General features: G+C 42.4%; 1 protein-coding gene across 1 annotated transcript in view; it reads left to right on the top strand.

Annotated features, from left to right (window-relative positions):
* The window catches only part of sec16a (SEC16 homolog A, endoplasmic reticulum export factor), a 69962-nt gene that overhangs the window by 13827 nt on the left and 36113 nt on the right, over nt 1–20022 (top strand). The window contains exons 2-11 of the mRNA XM_052500515.1: nt 1261–1397; nt 1712–1800; nt 9464–9635; nt 10219–10417; nt 10589–10772; nt 11040–11182; nt 12286–12347; nt 12622–12760; nt 17279–17521; nt 17803–17900. Of these exons, the coding sequence (XP_052356475.1) occupies nt 1261–1397; nt 1712–1800; nt 9464–9635; nt 10219–10417; nt 10589–10772; nt 11040–11182; nt 12286–12347; nt 12622–12760; nt 17279–17521; nt 17803–17900 (1466 nt within the window). The remainder of the gene's footprint in view (nt 1–1260; nt 1398–1711; nt 1801–9463; nt 9636–10218; nt 10418–10588; nt 10773–11039; nt 11183–12285; nt 12348–12621; nt 12761–17278; nt 17522–17802; nt 17901–20022) is intronic.

Below are 20022 nucleotides of genomic sequence, written 5' to 3'. Positions count from 1 at the left end.
TAACCCTACATTGAAAGAAATGTTGGGTCAGCATATCTCATGTCTCTTGATTTCTTCCTCAAAGAAATCTTGTGCCATGATGTGCCACAACACATTCCGTGAGGTGTTGGCTACAATATTTTCTGTACCTTTTGCTTTGTAAATAGCCAAACTTACCATAAAAAAATCAAATATGGGCCTGGTCCCTGGCGAAAATTGACCACCACCCATGGAATTTGAGCGGATGCTTGGGACTCGGCTTGCTTGACAGTCTTCCTTTTTTTTTCCTGTAGCAATTTTTAGCAAATTGCTCAAGGGCCATGGTTGATTCATCTGTGAAGATAACATTATTGAATGTCTCGCCAGCTTTGATCCATGCCTGGGCCTACAGGACGCAAAGTCCTTTGTTTGTCAGACGAATCATTGGGTCAAAACTACAGAACAGTACAAAATAAGCGAACACACATGGTTAAGGCTGACAAATAGAAAACGTGCCACAGAATGCTACAGCAGCCCTCAAGGTGTGCCACAGTATGACGCAACTTTTAAAAGAGGAACCACTGTAGCACTTGATGGTTTTTGCGACTGCACTTGAAGAAACTTTCAAAGTTATTCATTTTCCGTGTTGACTGACCTTCATGTCTTAAGGTAATGATTGACTGTAGTATCTATTTGCTTATTTGAGCGTTTTCTTGTCATAATATGGACTTGGTCTTTTACCAAATAGGGTGGTCTTCTGTACACAGTACCACCCCTAGCTTGTATACCAACCCTAACTTGTCACAAACCAACTGATTGGCTCAAACACATTAAGAAGGAAAGAAATTCCACAAATGAACTTTTAACAAGGCACACCTTGTTAATTGAAATGCATTCCAGGTGACTACCTCATGAAGCTGGTTGAGAAAATGCCAGGAGTGTGTGAAGCTGTCATCAAGGCAAAGGGTGCCTTCTTGGAAGAATCTCAAATATAAAATATATTTTGATATGTTTAACACTTTTTTTTGTTACTACATGATTCCATATGTGTTTTTTCATAGTTTTGATGTCTTCACTATTCTACAATGTAGAAAATCGTTTTTTAAAAATGGAATGAGGATGTGTGTCAACTTGTGATTGGTACTGTACATTCAAATGAATTTGAGATACGGCTGGGCACTGTCATGTCAGCGTACTCAGATCCTGTATTTCTCACACAGGTGCTTGGTAAAACAAGACAGCCATGCTCCCATGTGCATGTCCTTCCACATTCCAATTTGACCATGTTTTTTTGTCCCTCAGGATGACCCATACATGATAGCGGACCCTCGCTATGGCAGATATGAAGGAGCCAACCCGGCCTACCCCCCATACAGAGAGCCCCAGCCAGAGAGACCCAGCTCCAGAACCAGCCAGTACTCAGACAGACCCTCCTCCAGGTACTAGTGTAATTCTCCACTGACCAGTAACAGTACCCTATTACCAATGCAAACTGTGAAGAAGTGTGTGCATGCGTGTTACAGCTGTACTGTTTACGTGGGTGGGTTGGATTGTAAAAATTCCCACGCACCTCCATTGACAGTTTGGGACTGGAAAAACCTTTGTTTGTGTGTGTAGTTGCTTTAGGGCCAAACGTTTAGGTAAGTACCACCTGTAACTGTCAGTTAGTTGAAGAACCTTTCGTCTGACCTTTTTGACCACCCCTCCGTGAGCTTTTGGACACTCAATCCTCCCTGTTTTCTGCATATCCCAGGCAAGGTTTCCCCCCCGAAGAATATCAGAGAGCTAACCGAAGTGCTTATGATGACTACTATGCAGAGTATTACAAAAACCAGTACGGAGGTAAGAGGAACAGTACCAACCACCAATGGCTTAGTTACATTGCGATAACTATGGTAGAAAGTTAGGTAAAACTTACAAAACCTACAATTATTACTATACATAGAAATGTACATTTGGTTATTTGTAACTTACACTGAGTGTACAAAACATTAAACACCTTTGTAATATTGAGTTCCACCCCATCCTGTTGCCCTCAGAACAGCCTCAATTTGTTGGGGCATGGACCTATAGTGCATTCGGAAAGTATTTTAACCTCTTGACTTTTTCCACATTTTGTTACCTTACATTCTTATTCTAAAATGTATTAAATTGTTTTTTTTCTCCCCTCGACACACACTACCCCATTATGACGAAGCAAAAACAGGTTGTTTTTTGCAAATGTATTTTTTTATTTTTAAGAAGCTTTAATATAATTTATTATTTTTTTAATTACTTTTTCCCCCCAATTTCGTGGTATCCAATTGGTAGTGACAGCCTTGTCTCATCGCTGCCACTGCCATACGGACTCGGGAGAGGCTGACGGTCGAGAGCTTTGCGTCCTCCGGAACACAAGCCAGCTAGCACTGTGATGCAGTGCCTTAGATCACTTGGGAGGCCCTGAAATATTACATTTACATATGTATTCAGACCCTTTACTCAGTACTTTGTTGAAGCACCTTTTGCAGCGATTAGAGCCTTGAGTCTTCTTCGGTATGACGCTACAAGCTTGGCACGCCTGTATTGGGGGAGTTTCTCCCATTCTTCTCAAGCTCTGTCAGGTTGGAGGGGGAGCGTCGCTGCACAGCTTTTTTCAGGTCTCCAGAGATGTTTGAAGTTTGGGCTCTGCCTGGGCCACTCAAGGACATTCAGAGACTCCCGAAACTATTCCTGCGTTGTCTTGGCTGTGTGCTTAGGGTTGTTGTCCTGTTGGAAGGTGAACCTTTGCCCCAGTCTGAGGTCCTGAGTGCTTTAGAGCTCAGGACTAGTCTGCCAGTCTGCAGTCTGCCAGTCTACAGCTGAAAAATATCCCCACAGCATAATGCCTCTACCACCATACTTCACCGTAGAGATGGTGCCAGGTTCCCTCCAGACGTGGCACTTGGCATTCAGGCCAAGGAGTTCAATCTTGGTTTCATTAGACCAGAGAATCTTGTTTCTCATGGCCTGAGAGTCCTTTAGGTGCCTTTTGGCAAACACCGAGCAGGCTGTCATGTGCCTTTTTCTGAGGAGTGGCTTCTGTCTGACCACTCTATCATCAAGGCCTGATTGGTGGAGTGCTGCAGAGATGGTTGTCCTTTAAGGTTCTCCCATCTCCTCTGTTGAACTCTGGAGATCTGTCGGATTGACCATCGGGTCTTGGTCAAATTTTATTTGTCACATGCATGTTTAGCAGATGTTATTGTGGATGTGGTGAAATGCTTGTGTTTCTAGCTCCAACAATACACACAACCTAAAACTAAAAGAATGGAATTAAGGAATATATAAATATTAGGATGAGCAATGTTTGAGTGGCATAGACCATATGCAGTATATACTTGTGAGATAAGTAAAGCAAAAATATGTGAACATTATAAAAGTAAAACATTTTAGGGTCTTCCTCTGACACCGCCTGGTATAGAGGTCCTGGATGGGAAGGAAGCTTAGCCCCGGTGATGTACTGGGGCCGTACGCACTACCCTCTGTAGTAGAGGTCGACCGATTTTATTATTTTTGATACCGATTTATTGGAGTACAAAAAAAAGCTGATACCGTTTAGTCTGCGGTTTTTTAAATATTTATATTTGAGAAACACAAGCATTTCGCCACGTCTGCTAAACATATATTTATATTTGTAATGATGACAATTACAACAATACTGAATTAACACCAACTTAATATAATACATAAGTAAAATCAATTTAGTCTCAAATAAATAATGAAACATGTTCAATTTGGTTTAAATAATGCAAAAACCAAGTGTTGGAGAAGTAAAAGTGCAATATGTGCCATGTAAAAAAGCTAACGTTTGAGTTTCTTCCTCAGAACATGAGAACATATGAAAGCTGGTGGTTCCTTTTAACATGAGTCTTCAATATTCCCAGTTAAGAAGTTTTAGGTCATTATTATTGGAATTATAGGACTATTTTTCTCTATGCCATTTGTATTTCATATATCTTTCACTATTGGATGTTCTTTTAGGCACTATAGTATTGCCAGCCTAATCTCAGGAGTTGATAGGCTTGAAGTCCTAAACAGCGTTGTGCGTCAAGCATTGCAAAGAGCTTCTGGCAAACGCAGGAAGTTCTGTTTGAATGAATGCTTATGAGCCTGCTACTGCCTATCACTGCTCAGTCAGACTGCTATATCAAATCATATACTTAATTATAATATAATACACAGAAATATGAGCCGTAGGTCATTTAACATGGTCAAATACGGAAACTCATTTCGACAACAACACGTTTATTCTTTCAGTGAAATACGGAACATTTCCGTATTTTATCTAACGGGTGGCAACCCCAAGTCTAAATATTGCTGTTACATTGCACAACCTTCAATGTCTAAGTCTCCTGAGGGGAATAGGTTTTGTCATGCCATCTTTCACGACTGGTGTGCTTTGACCGTTGTTTGTTTGTTTGGTGATGTGGATGCCAAGGAACTTGAAGCTCTCAACCTGCTGCACTACAGCTTGTCGATGAGAATGGGGGTGTGCTCGGTCTTCCTTTTTCCTTTAGTCCACAATCATCTCCTTTGTCTTGATCCCGTTGAGGGAGAGGTTGTTGTCCTGGCACCACACGGTCAGGTCTCTGACGACCTCCCTATAGGTTGTCTCACTGTTGTCGGTGATCAGGCCTACCACTGGTGTTGGAGTCGTACCTGGCCATACAGTTATGAGTGAACAGAGAACAGGAGGGGTCTGAGCACGCAACCCTGAGGGGCCCCTATGTTGAGGATGAGCATGGCGGATGTGTTGTTACCTACCCTTCTAGTCTACCATTATTGAAATGGCCAGTGATTTCAAGTATGTATATGTGGCAGCAGGCTCTAAGGTGCAGGGTTACGTAACTGGGTGGAAGCTGCCTAGTGATTGCTATTTAAGTCTGATGGCCTTGAGAAATATGTTTTTCAGTCTCTTGGTCCCAGCTTTGAAGCACCTGTACTGACCCCTGGATGATAGCGGGGGAACAGGCAGTGGCTTGGGTGGTTTTGCACTTGATGATCTTTTTGACATTCCTGTGACATCAGGTGCTGTAGGTGTACTGGAGGGCAGGTAGTTTTCCCCCGATGACGCGTTGGGTAGACCGCACCACCCTCTGGGGAGGTTTGCGGTTGTGGGCGGTGCAGTTGCCGTACCAGTTGGTGATACAGCCCGACAGGATGTATTCAATTGTGCACCTGTAAAAGTTTGAGGGTCTTATGTGCCAAGCGAAATTTCTTCAGCCTCCTGAGGTTGAAGAGGCACAGTTGCGCCTTCACCACGCTGTCTGTGTGGGTGGACCATTTCAGATCGGCAGTGATGTGTATGCGGAGGAACTTGAGTCTTTCCACCTGCTTCACTGTGGATGTGGATAGGGGCGTGCTTACTTCCGCTGTTTCCTGTGTCCACGATCAGCTCCTTTTTGTTTTGTCGACATTGAGTGAGAGGTTATTCCTGGTACCACATTCCCAGGGCCCTCACCTCTCTTACTGCCCCGTAGCACTCACGTTGGTAGCCATGAAGTGCTTTGAAAGGCTGGCTCACATCAACAGTATCCTCCAGGATACACTAGGGCCAATCCAATTCGCATCCCGCCGCAACAGATCCACAGATGACACAATCTGTCGCACTCCACACTGCCCTTTTCCACCTGGACAAAAGGAACACCTATGTGAGAATGCTGTTCCTTGACTACAGCTCAGTGTTCAACATCATAGTGCCAACGAAGCTCATCACTAAGCTAAGGACACTGGGACTGAACACCACCCTCTGCAACTGGATCCTGGACTTCTTGACGGGCCGCCCCCAGGTGTTAAGGGTAGGCAACAACACGACTGCCACGCTGATCCTCAACACTGGGGCCCCTCGGGTGTGTACTTAGTCCTCTCCTGTACTCCCTGTTTACCCACTACTGCGTGGCCAAGCACGACTCAAATCAAATCTAAGTTTATTTGTCACGTGCGCCTAGTACAACAGGTATAGACGTCACAGTGATATGCTTACTTACTCCAACACCATTAAGTTTGCTGACAACACAACAGCCTTATCACAGAAAATGATGAGACTGCCTATAGGGAGGAGGTCCAAGACCTGGCAGTGTGGTGCCAGGACTACAACCTCTCCCTCGACGTGAGCAAGACAAAGGAGCTGGTCGTGGACTACAAGAGAAGGCGGGCCGAACAGGCCCCCATTAACATTGACGGGGCTGTAGTTGAGCGGGTCGAGAGTTCAAAGTTCCTTGGTGTCCACATCACCAACGAACTATCATGGTCCAAACACACCAAGACAAGTCATGAAGAGGACACGACAACCTATTCCCCCTCAGGAGAGTAAAAAGATTTGGCATGAGTCTTCAGGTCCTCAAAGTTCTACAGCTGCACGATCGAGAGCATCCTGACAGGTTGCATCACTGCCTGGTATGGCAACTGCTCGGCCTCCAACCACAACGCTCTACAGAGGGTAGTGCATACGGCCCATACATCGCTGGGGCCAAGCGTCCTGCCATCCAGGACCTACATAATAGATGGTGTCAGAGGAAAGCCCATAAAATTGTCAGACTCCGGGCACCCAAGTCATAGACTATTTTCTCTGCTACCGCACGGCAAGCAGTATCTGAGCGCCAAGTCTAGGGCTAAAAGGCTCCTTAACCTGCCTGGGAACGGGGAACCCCTCGCCAACAGCCAGTGAAATTGCAGGGTGCCAAATTCAAACAACAGAAATCTCATAAATACATTTCTCAAACATACAACTATTAGGCACCATTTTAAAGATAAAATTCTCTTTAATCTAGCCACAGTGTCTGATTTCAAAAGGCTTTACAGCGAAAGCTCCACAAACGATTGTTAGGTCACCACCAAGTCACAGAAAAACACAGCCATTTTTCCAGCCAAAAAGAGTTGTCACAAAAAGCAGAAATATAGATTAAATTAATCATTAACTTTTGATGATCTTCATCAGATAACACTCATAGGACTTCATGTTACACAAGACATGAATGTTTTGTTTGATGAAGTGAACATTTATATCCAAAAATCTCCTTTTACATTGACGTGTTATGTTCAGTAGTTCCAGAACATGCAGTGATTTTGCAGAGAGCCACATCAATTCACAGAAATACGCATAATAAACATTAATAATAGATACAACTATTATACATGAACTTTAGATAAACTTCTCCTTAATTCAACCGCTGTGTCAGATTTCAAAACAACTTTACGGAAAAGCATACCATGCAATAATCTGAGTACGGCGCTCAGAGCCCAAAGCAGCCAAAGAAATATCCGCCATGTTGTGTAGTCAACATTAGTCAGAAATAGCATTATAAATATTCACTTACCTTTGATCTTCATCAGAATGCACTCCCAGGAATCCCAGTTCCACAATAAATGTTTGATTTGTTCGATAAACATAATAATTTGTCTAAACACCTCCTGTTAGCGTGTTTCGTAAACAAATCGAAACTCACGAGGCACGGGCAAGTCCAGCGGAAAGGTCGGCGGAAAATCCCCAAAAGTTACTGGTCGTAGAAACATATCAAACGTTGTATAGAATCAATCTTTATGATGTTTTTCTCATAAATCTTCAATAATGTCCCAACCGGAGAATTCCTTTGTCTGTAGAAAAGCAATGTAACGAGAGGTAACTTTCTCATGACCGCATGTCACGAGCCCGTGGCTCTCTGCCAGACCTGAATAGGAAATATAGTCAAGACGTTGACAAGGTTCTAAATAATGACTTAATTGAAATAATAATTGTGTCCTTCAAACTTTCATCAAAGAATCCTCCATTTTCGGCAATTATAGCCTCGCAGACCTTTGGCATTCTAGTTGTCCATTTTTTTAGGTAATCTGATTTTAGGTAATCTGAAGAGATTTCACCCCATGCTTCCTGAAGCACCTCCCACAAGTTCTGGTGACTGTGCTGGCCACTCCATTATAGACAGAATACCAGCAGACTGCTTCTTCCCTAAATAGTTCTTGCATAGTTTGGAGCTGTGCTTTGGGTCATTGTCCTCTTGTAGGAGGAAATTGATTCCATTTAAGCGCGGTCCACAGGGTATGGCATGGCGTTGCAAACTGGAGTGATAGCCATCCTTCCTTCCTTCAAGATCCCTTTTACCCTGTAGAAATCTCCCACTTTACCACCACCAAAGCACATCCAGATCATCACATTACCCCCAGATCATCACATTGCCTCCACCAATGGCGTCAAGCACTCCTCCAGCATCTTAATTTTTTCTGCATCTCATGAATGTTCTTTGTGATCCCAACACCTCGAACTTAGATTTGTTTGCCCGTAACACTTTTTTCCAATCTTCCTCTGTCCAGTGTCTGTTCTTTTGCCCATCTTAATATTTTATTTTTATTGGCTGGCTGAGATATGGCTTTTTCTTTGCAACTTTGCCTAGAAGGCCAGCATCCCGGAGTCGCCTCTTCACTGTTGATGTTGAGACTGGTGTGTGCTGTTCTTTAAAGGGAGTAGTACACAGCGTTGTACGAGATCTTCAGATTTTTTGCAATTTCTTGCATGGCATAGCCTTCATTTCTCAGAACAAGAATAGACTGACGCGTTTTCAGCTGTACTAACATAATTGCAAAATGGTTTTCTAATGATCAATTAGCCTCTTAAAATTATAAACTTGGACGAGCTAACGTAATGTGCCATTGGAACACAGGAGTGATGGTTGCTGGTAATGGGCCTATGTTCGCCTATGTAAATATTCCATTAAAAAATCAGCTGTTTTTCAGCTACAATAGTCATTTACAACATTAACTATGTCTTGACTGTAGAATTAGATGTTATTTTAGTGGCCAAAAAAAATGATTTTTCTTTCAACAACAAGTGACCAACAAGTGCTAAGTGACCACAAACTTTTTAACGGTAGTGTATAACTGTCACTGTGCACAAATAAACCAAACCGTTTTTTCTTTGCATCAATACTTTCCTCATACTAAATAATATACAAGATCAGAGTATTTTCAAATGTATCAGCTGGTGCTGAAAAGGAGAAAATGTGTGTGTTTGCATCACTTTCTTTCATTGATCCCTAACCATTCTCTTCATATTCTAGTGAGTCTGTTGAAATTCTAGTTTAAGGTACACCAAATGTAAAGGGATGGCTTTAAATAAATGGACTGAAAACCCTATTCAATGAAAACTCTATGAGAAAGTGGCAGGGTTTTTAGTGGTTTAATTAAATGTATTTAGCACACACTAGGGAACCATGCCTGCAAAGCCCGTTATGCACCTGAATACCAACTGCGGAGAAGTGCATAGGAAAGGCGTACATTTCTTAAGTCTGAATCGGGCGCTTAGGTGCTGCCAGCAATAGACAATGTACAAACAGAATACAGACACAGTCAACATAAAAAGTGTACATACAGAATTGACAATATAAATACAGTTAACATCAGGATCAATTGCAACAACAATGATATAATAAAAACTCTAATGTAGTGTTAACATTGACATAGTCCTGATGGTCTCCACCTGTCTGTGTTTGTTCAGACCGGAGCAGGTGGGAGGGCTACAATGCTTCAGCAGGCACTTATGACCCCCGCTACAGAGACTACTACGACCAGAACTATTGGTACAACTACAACCCTGAGGCCTACCGGGGCAGGGAGGCAGCCTACTACAACCAGCAGCCCTCCCAGCAGTACCCTGCCACTACCACCAGGTATTCGCTTATACAGCCTTGATTGTTTTTCATTGAGATATGTCACTAATGATAGGGAAAGACGGCTGGGTAGAGGAATACAGAATGAAGGTGCAGGGTTTGAACACATGCCACAAGGGGCAATGTGTGGTCCAGAGTTAGGAGTGCTACCACTAAACCAGACTATGGCTTTAGCACTTCCAGATACTCAGTCATAGTGGTTTACATTTTGTATTTTGATAAACTCGCCTCATCTACAACCAACTTTGTAGCATCCATCACACACTACAGGAGCTTGACTTTGATGCATATCATATATTTATGTTGAAGGGATGGTTCACCCGAATTACAAAATTACATATTTGCTTCTTTGCCTTGTAAGCAATTTATGGACAAGGACATGGTGCAATCCATGGATTAGGTTTGTTGACATAGCCACTGCCACCACCTAATTTTTGGGGTATACTACCCCTTTAATGAGAGACAATCCCTGAAATGATTGTTCTGCATTCCAATCTGTGTTAGTAATAACCCCCCAGTTTAATGTCAGTGTTGTGCCGCCTAACATGGCCAAATCCAGTTCTAATGGAGTTTCTGTGTGTAGGCCACAGGGCTATGACGACAAGTGGCGCTACTATCCTGGTTACGATGCCAGTTTTGACGATGACTACCGGCGGCAGAGGGACCAGTACAAGGACGATTTTGACCGACGGAGCGTCCACAGCGAACAGTCGGCCCACAGTCTACACAGCTCCCAAAGCCATCGCAGCCGACGCAGCAGCTTTAGCTCCCGCTCACAACAGGTGTGTGTCTATATGGATTTGCGAAAGACTGTCTTAATTTCCTTCCAGTGCTGGTACTTTTTTATTGGTTATTAGTATGGATCATCACGTCAGTGTGTGAATCACTTGTGTGTTGTAGTTTCTTCAAACCCTCCAAAATATTAACTTATGTACCCCCCCTCTGCCCTGTAGAGCGAGGTGTACAGGTCCCAGCCTGACCTGACAGCGGTTTACGACCCCACTGTTTCTACCCTGCCTGTGGATTACTCCTATGGACAATACCCAGAACAGATGGATCCCGGACAGAGCTTCAGCCAGTACCCCTACACCTCGGGCTACCAGGCAGACAACAGCACCTGGGTCGTCGCTGAGCAGCGTAAGAACATTGTTACTGGCAACATTCATTTGTCATTTCTGGTTTGCAGAATATAAGAAAGAACCAGAAGGTGTTGAGTCCCATGAGTGATTCTGACTGATCTGGGGATTTTCCTGATTGCTGACCTTATGTGAAATGGCTTGTAGCATTTTTCCCTTTGATTTGTCTCGATTGTGCTGGTCACTGTCATGAGTTGTGGACATTGGGACAGAATTTTCAGTCTGTTCAGATTTTGGATTGTTTAAAGTTCTTCCTCTCCCCCCTCAGCTCCTCCTCGTCCCGTTACTCCAGAGAAGTACTCGGTATCCCACCGCTGTGCCCGCTTCGGGCCAGGAGGTCAGCTGATCCAGGTCCTGCCCAACCTCCCCTCGGCCGGCCAGCCTGCTCTAGTGGAGATCCACAACATGGAGGTAACCCTGAGAACCCAACCCACGACCCAGCCGACCCAAAGGCCGGAATTCAGTTGTCACCGATAGCGATTTAAAGAGCACTGGAAATAATCAATCTATACTGTGGTTGATTGGGATTCAAACAAATACCTGTACGGTGTGGCTTTGTGTCAATAATATCCCATGGTAATATCCATGTGATGTCAACCATTAAATACACAAGGAGGTGATGGGATGTCCACCAAGCAGCTTGTGAAGTGTGTTGGCCATAATGAGGTTGATATCTCCAATATAGCATAATTTTGCTGAGAAGAATGTTACAGTTTAGGCTAATTCAAATCTGGAACTTGAAGCCAGTTCCACTGCTGATTTTCATTCTTCCCCTCTAATCAGGGACTTTAGACCTGGAACACCAAGTGGGTGCTGTTAATTATCAGGTAAAACAGAAAAACAGCTGTACTCGGGATCCGTCAGGGTCCGATTTTCATACTTCTGGTATAGTAGGTAGTTGCGCTATGGGCTCTTACTTACTTTACGTCAGCTAGGTGCTGAACATGACCCTGGTGTTTCACCGTCTGCTTCGGTGGTGTTGATGCTTCTAATGAGTTAGCTAGTCTGTGTAAGACATCCTTAACTAGGGGTCTGTCATTGATTGTTGTGAGAAGGTGTGCGGTATGATCAGCATTTTAGCACATGGGTGTAAGGAAGCAAATGGATTGAGATTGGCAATCAGTAGAGGAGATGGCAGTTCACTTGCAGCTCATGTATCATCAGACCGATACAGAACTAAACATACATGAAGGGTTTACCACAGCTGGTTTCTGTATAAAGCATATTTTATACCCAACATATTTTATACCCAACCCTAAGCAAAATTGCTTTCTTTCGTAGTTGCATCATGTTACAGATTTTGACCTGCACACTTGTGTGTATATTTGTGACACGTAGTTTATTTGCGTAGCTAATAAACTAGGCTTTTATAAATTAGGCAATAGAAATGCTAAACAAAATCATTGTTTTATTATCCACCATAGGAAAAAACACAATTTGAATAGATTGTGAAATTATGACCATTAAATGGCCTTTTGAAGTGTATTTCTTGAGCATCAATGGTTTTCCTACAGACGATGCTGCAGGACACACCAGACCAATCCGAGCTGCGCTCCTTCCCCGGACCGCTTTTGAAGTAAGAGCGTTTTGAACTTTTAACCTTAACCCCTGACGCCTATTCTCCTAGAATGAGATAAAGATTAGGCTACATCCTAGCTATTTTCATACCCAACTGCTTAGCTACGTGTTCTACCTGCTTGTCTGTCTGTGTGAGATTGACTACATTGCAGGCGGACTATGCAGAAGGATTGATCTACGAATCCCCTTGTATCCCAATAAAAAGGAGCAATTCTATGCTTTGCCTTGCTCAAACTGGTTCCCTCAAACAAGCTGTGTGTTGCTTTTCAAAGGGAGGAGACTCACAAGGTCGACGTGATAAAGTTCTCCCAGAACAAAGGCCTGGAGTGTGCCCGCAACAACGACCTCCTGGACAAGGACTCGGCTGCCCTCCTCTGGGACTTCATCGTGCTGCTGTGTAGGCAGAACGGGGTAAGACTGGTGGTCGGAGGTGGGACTCTTATATTATATAAGTTTCATTGTCTGTATCATAGATGCATTAAAAGACAATTCAAATATAAACATGGTGTAGACCCCTCAAATTCAAATTTGGACCTTGAAGCCAGTTTCACTGCTTTTTCATTCTTCCTTTCTAATAAGTGACTGATTTAGACCTGGGACACCAAGTGGGTTCTATTTCAGGCAAAACAGAAAACCAGCAGTACACTTTAGAGGTCGACCGATTAATCAGAATGGCCAATTTAATTAGGGCCGATTTCAAGTTTTCATAACAATCGGAAATCTGTTTTTGGGCACCGATTTCAGATTTTTTATTTTAATTTTATTTTTTTATACCTTTTATTTAACTATGCATGTCAGTTAAGAACACATTCTTATTTTCAATGACTGCGGGTGGGTTAACTGCCTTTGTTCAGGGGCAGAACGGTCGATTTTCACCTTTTCAGCTCGGGGGTTCCAATTTTGCAACCGCACAGTTAACTAGTCCAACCAGTCAGGGTATATGCAACAGTTTGGGCTGCCTGGCTAATTTGCCAGAATTTTACGTAATTATGACATACATTGAAGGTTGTGCAATGTAACAAGAATATTTAGACTTAGGGATGCCACCCGTTAGGTAAAATACCGAACGGTTCCGTATTTCACTGAAATAATAAGCATTTGTTTTCTAAATGATAGTTTCCGGATTCAATCATATTAATGACCAAAGGCTCGTATTTCTGTGTGTTATTGTGTTCTAATTAAGTCTGATTTTATAGAGCAGTCTGACTGAGCAGCAGCAGGCCCGTAATCATTCATTCAAACAGCACTTTTGTGCGTTTTGCCCGCAGCTCTTCGCAAGCACAGCGCTGTTTATGACTTCAAGCCTATCAGCCTAATGGCTGGTGTAACCATTGTGAAATGGCTAGCTAGTTAGCTGGGTGGTGTGTGCTAATACTGTTTCAAACGTCAAACGTTAGATTTGGAGTAGTTATTCCCCTTGCGCTGCAAGGGCCACGGCTTTTGTGGAGCGATGGGTAACGATGCTTCGAGTGTGGCTGTTGTCGATGTGTTCCTGGTTCGAGCTCAGGTAGGGGTGAGGAGAAGGACGGAAGCTATACTGTTACACTGGTAATACTAAAGTGCCGATAAGAACATCCAATAGTCAAAGGTATATGAAATACAAATGGTATAGAGGGAAATAGTCCTATAAATACTATATTTAACTACAACCTAAAACCTCTTACCTTGGAATATTGAAGTCTCATGTGAAAGGAACCACCAACTGTTCTCATGTTCTGAGCCAGGAACTTAAACATTAGCTTTTTTACATGGCACACATTTTTACATGGCACATATTACTTTCTTCTCCAACACTTTTTTTTTTGCATTATTTCAACCAAAAAGAACATGTTTCATTATTTATTTGAGGCTAAATAGATTTTATTGATGTTTAATATTGAGTTAAAATAAGTGTTAATTCAGTGTTGTAATTGTCATTATTACAAATAAAAAAATGTTTAAAAATCGGCCGAGTTTAATCGGTATCGGCCTTTTTGGGGCCTCTAATAATCGGTATCGGCGTTGAAAAATCATAATCGGTCGACCTCTAGTACACTAGACACTTCAGGGTCGGATTTAAATACCCCTGTTATAGACCGTTGCATCAGACATACTTGTTGTGTGTTCCGTTCATTCAGAAAATATTCACATTTTGTTATGTTACTGCCTTATTTTATAATTGATTATATAAAATGTTTTCCTCATCAATCTACACACAATACCCCATAATGACAAAGCGAAAACAGGTTTTTAGAAATGGGAGACTGGGAAACTTGATTTTCAGTGACGGGGATTGGGAGACTAGCCAGAATCGAGGGAAAGATGAACGTAGCAAAGTACAGAGATCCTTGATGAAAACCTGCTCCATAACACTCAGGACCTCAGGACACCTTCCAGCAGGACAACGACCCTAATCACACAGCCAAGACAATGCAGGAGTGGCTTCGGAACAAGTGTCTGACTATTCTTTAGTGGCCCAGCCAGAGCCTGAACGAACATCTCTGGAGAGACCTGAAAATAGCTGTGTCGTGACTCTCCCCAGAGGATCTGCAGTGAAGAATGGGAGAAACTCCCCAAATACAGGTGTGCCAAGCTTGTAGTGTCATACCCAAGAGGACTCAAGCTGGAGACTTACATTTCCATCACTAACTTTAAACATCAGCTAACCAATCGCTGCAGCTGTACATAGTCCATCTGTAAATAGCCTACCCAATCTACCTACCTACTGCTCTTTTGCACACCAGTATCACTTCTTACACACCATCTGCTCATCTATCACTCCAGTGTTAATCTGCTAAATTGTAATTACTTTGCTACTATGGCCTATTTATTGCCTTACCTCGTCATGCCATTTGCGCACACTGTATATAGACTTTTTTTTCCTATTGTGTTATTGACTGTACGCTTGTTTATTCCATGTGTATCTCTGTGTTGTTGTTTGTCGCACTGCTTTGCTTTATCTTGGCCAGGTCGCAGTTGTAAATGAGAACTTGTTCTCAACTAGCCGACCTGGTCAAGTAAAGGTGAAACAAATAAAAAAAGAACTCAAGGCTGTAATCGCTGCCAAAAGTGCTGAGTAAAGGGTCTGAAATCGTATGTAAATATGATATTTAAAAATATATATAATTATTTTTTAAATAAATATAATATATATAAATAAATTGCTTTGTCATGGGGTATTGTCTGTAGATTGAGGGGGGTTTAATACATTTTAGAATACTGCTGCTGTGACAATGTGGAATAAGTCAAGGGGTCTGAATACTTTCTGATGGCACTGTATGTGTAACTGATCGATGCACACATACACACACACACTACATGTTAATGTTTGTAAATGTATGTCAATTGTAAAGTCTGGTCTGTAATGTATTTTTGTTGTGTGTCAGACCCCAGTAAGACAAGCTGTCTCTAATTGGGATCCTAATAAATTGTTGCATCAGACATAGACATCAGACGATTGTGAAGACCACATACTCTTTGGTGTTTTTGTGTGGTTACTGTGTGTGTCAGTATGGTTCTTTATGAGGGCGCGAGTGTGTCTATGGCAAAAGTCTACTTCTCTTGAGGTCTAGTCTATCAAGCAGTGGGGATAGTGTGTGACTGACGGTATGTCTTGGTTTGCACAGTCATGACTGAAATTATTTGCACCATTTTGAAAAATATGAGCAAAAAATAGACTGTATAATACAAATACTGAGCTATTTTGTATGCCCCAAAAAAATGGTAGTTTGTTATTTTATACAAATGCTCAGAGACATTTTGTTTAACAAGTTTTTTTTTCTCAAAGATAGTGGTCAAAATGATTGGTACCCTTTCTTTCAAGACTCCTACACCCTGTCCTTGTGAGGATAATGGCACTGAGCCTTTTTCTAAAATGTTTTATGAGATTGGAGAACATATTGGGAGGGATCTTAGACCATTCCTCCATACAGAAATCTTTCCAGACTGTTGATATTCTTTATTTGCGCTTATGGACTACCCTCTTTAATTCAGTCCACAGGTTTTCAATGGGGTTCAAGTCCGGAGAATGAGCTGACCATTGAAATATGTTGATTTTTGTGGTCAATTAACCATTTCTTTGTGGATTTTGATGTGTGCTTGGGGTGGGGCTGGGGTGAATTAATTTGAGTTTGAGAATTAATTTGAATTCATGTTTTAGCGCAATGTCCCAAATCAAGTTTCTTGTTTTTATGAGCGTTCTATGTCTTGTTGGTCTCTTCTCCTTCGCTCCTACTGTGCTGTGTGCACCTTCCCACTCGCACACACACTTCTTCCTCTCTTGGTCCAACCGAATCGTCATATGGACACCGAATTGCTTAGACATTATTTTAGTGTAATAGATGAGAACTTAACCTTTCTAACGATACCCTTTTTATGTCTCAACTCAAAATGTAGAACAAAGCAGACCATAATAAAACAGAGTATCAATGAACATGTTGTGGAAAAGGTTTACTCAGTTTCTGACGCGCATAAGATTATTCCTGACTGTTAGAAATGTAGTATATTGACCTTTTAATTCCGCATCAAAGCTTATTTAGATGTTTTTATTTATTTAAACAAAGCTTATTTAGAAAAAAAAACACATTGAGATGTATATCGTGACCCACCCATAAGTTTGAAAGAATCAAGATATGATTTTTACGCCATATAGCCCAGTAGCTTGGGGTAATTGTCTTGCTGGAAGATCAACTTGCGGCCAAGATTCGGCCTCCTGACAGAGGCAACCAGGTTTTTGGCAAATAAATTATTTTCTTTGAGCAATTTGTATTAGTATAAAATAATTCTAATGTAAATGTGTTGTTGCATATGTGTTGTTGCATATAGCTCAGTGTTCTATATTTATAGTAATTTTTGTTTATCTTTATCAAGGGTGCCAATCATTTTGGCCATGACTGTGGTGTAGGCATATATCTAAACAACCCTCTTCCTCGATCTTCCCTTTTCTCTCAGACAGTGGTTGGGACTGACATAGCTGATCTGTTGCTGAAGGAGCATCGCTCAGTGTGGTTGCCGGGCAAGTCACCTAACGAGGCCAACCTGATTGACTTCAACAACGAGCCACTGGCGCGGGCCGAGGAGGAGCCTGGGACGGGACCATTGTCCCTCCTATCAGACACCTTCATGACTGTCCCCGAGAACATAGGCAAGGAAACGGAGCGCTTCAGAGAACTGCTACTATTTGGTCGTAAGAAGGTATGAATGCCATCTACCTTGAATTTACTGGTTTATGTTAAGTGGGAGAGTAGGAGGAAATGTGTTTTTTTTAGGAGACAATATGAAAAACATGCTTTGCGACATTGTAACAAAATCGTATGAGAACTTTCCTTACTTCTAAAATGCAGTGAAAGCAGGATAAAATTGCAGAATGTGCTTGTATGGGAACTTGATGCATATTCAGAAATTTTGACTGTGTGGTGTAATTACATGTACTATAGCTATATGTGTTATCCTTTTTACTACCTGTGCTTGTGTAGGATGCCCTGGAGGCAGCCATGAAGGGAGCTCTGTGGGGCCACGCCCTGCTGCTGGCCAGTAAGATGGACAGCCGGACACATGCTCGCGTCATGACCAGGTGAGTCAAGAGAACGCATACAACCCATGCACATCGAATGGCTTTAGTCAGGGGCTTCAGCAAAAAAATACGATTCTAAACACAGATCTATGCTGCTAGCCTGGTCCCAGATCTGCCAAACATGGTATGATAACGATCATAGGAGTTGGCTGTACAGCAACAGATCTGGGACCAGAGGGTTATACTAGGAATCTAGCTAGATCTACTCAGGGTTTTCTAAAGCTAGCCAGCTTCAGTTAGCTTCATCCATGTTACGAAGGTGGATGGATAGTGATCCTTAAGCTACCGCTAGCTTGAGTAGAACTCGGCCATGCTTGTAACTGCGCATGCATGTTGCATGTGGACATCCCAGCTAGTCAAACGCCGAACTCTTTACGAAATCAAAATGAAAGAGGTTATTCAGCAGGCTAAGGTGGGAAATAGGCTACTAGAAGAGCAGTCTTTTATTCCTCGTGTCATTAATGCCGTCTTTGGTGTGAAATGCACAAGCACCTTTATCCCCTCAATCAAGATTATTTTTGTATTAAGTTATATGAAAGTTTCATTGCGCTTTAAGTTACAAATTCACCCTGTCATAAATGGGTGGTGTGATTTTGTATTTGGATACAACTATTTTTAACACAGCATTTGAAATGTTTAATTTGTCTTCCTCAAAAATGGTCTGGAGAATGAAGAGATGATGGAGGGAATCTAATTTGATTGGTCCTCAACTCGAAGCTCAAACACATAGGTTCTTAAGAATCTCATATATAAAATATATTTTAACACTAACACTTTGTTGGTCACTACATGATTCCATATGTGTTATTTCATAGTTATAATTCTACAATGTAGAAAATAGTAAATAAATAAAAACCCTGGAATGAATAGGTGTGTCCAAACCTTTGACTGGTACTGTATATATATTTATATTTATTTTAACTGACTTGTCTAGTTCAATAAAGGTTAAGAACTAATTCTTATTTACAATGACCCCGACCAAACCCTCCCCTAACCCTGACGATGCTGGGCCAATTGTGCGCCGCCCTATGGAACTCCTGATCACGGACGGTTGTGATACAGCCTGGGATCGAACCATGGTCTGTAGTGATGACTGAGATGCAGTGCCTTAGACTGCTGTGCCACTTGGGAGCCCAAAGAATATCAAATATTCTTAAGTATTTATACTCTTTACTCAGTACTTTATTGAAGCACCCTTTGTCAGTGATTACAGCTTCAAGACTTCTTGGGTATGACGAAGCTTGGCACACCTGTATTTGGGGAGTTTCTCCCATTCTTCTCTGCAGTTCCTGTCAAGCTCTGTCAGGTTAGATGGGGAGTGTCGCTGCACAGCTATTTTCAGGTCTTCCCAGAGATGTCCGATCGGGTTCAAGTCCGGATTCTTGCTGGGCCACTCAAGGACATTCAGAGACTTGTTCCGAAGCCACTCCTGCGTTGTCTTGGCTGTGTGCTTAGGGTTGTTGTTCTGTTGGAAGGTCTGAGTCTGAGGTCCTGGGCGCTCTGGAGCAGGTTTTCATCAAGGATCTCTCTGTACTTTGCTCCATTCATCTTTCCCTCGATGCTGACTAGTCTCCCAGTCTCTGCCGCTGAAAAACATCCCCACAGCATGATTTTGCCACCCATGCTTCACTGTAGGGATGGTGCCAGGTGTCCTCCAGACGTGACTCTTGGCATACAGGCCAAAGAGTTCCATCTCTGTTTTATCAGACCAGGGAATCTTTCTCATGGTCTGAGAGTCCTTTAGGTTCCTTTTGGAAAACTCTAAGCGGGCTGTCATGTGCCTTTTACTGAGTAGCTGCTTCCATCTGGCCACTCTACCATAAATGCCAGATTGGTGGTGTGCTGCAGAGATGTTTGTCCTTCTGGAAGGTTCTCCCATCACCTTCGCCCAGATCAGCCAAGACACAATCTTATCTCAGGAGCTCTACAGACAATTCCTTTGACCTCATAGCTTGGTTTTGGCTCTGACGTGCATTTGTCAACTGTGGTTCTTTATATAGACAGGTGTGTGTGCCTTTCCAAATCATGTGCAATCAATTGAATCTACCACAGGTGGAGTCCAATCAAGTTGTTGAAACATCTCAAGGATGATCAATGGAAGCAGGATACACCGGAGCTCAAT

Source organism: Oncorhynchus keta, unplaced genomic scaffold (assembly GCF_023373465.1).
Source record: "Oncorhynchus keta strain PuntledgeMale-10-30-2019 unplaced genomic scaffold, Oket_V2 Un_contig_1083_pilon_pilon, whole genome shotgun sequence".
Taxonomy (NCBI): Eukaryota; Metazoa; Chordata; class Actinopteri; order Salmoniformes; family Salmonidae; genus Oncorhynchus; species Oncorhynchus keta.
Note: the sequence above shows the minus strand (reverse complement) of the source record. Positions and strands in the feature narration are given on the sequence as shown.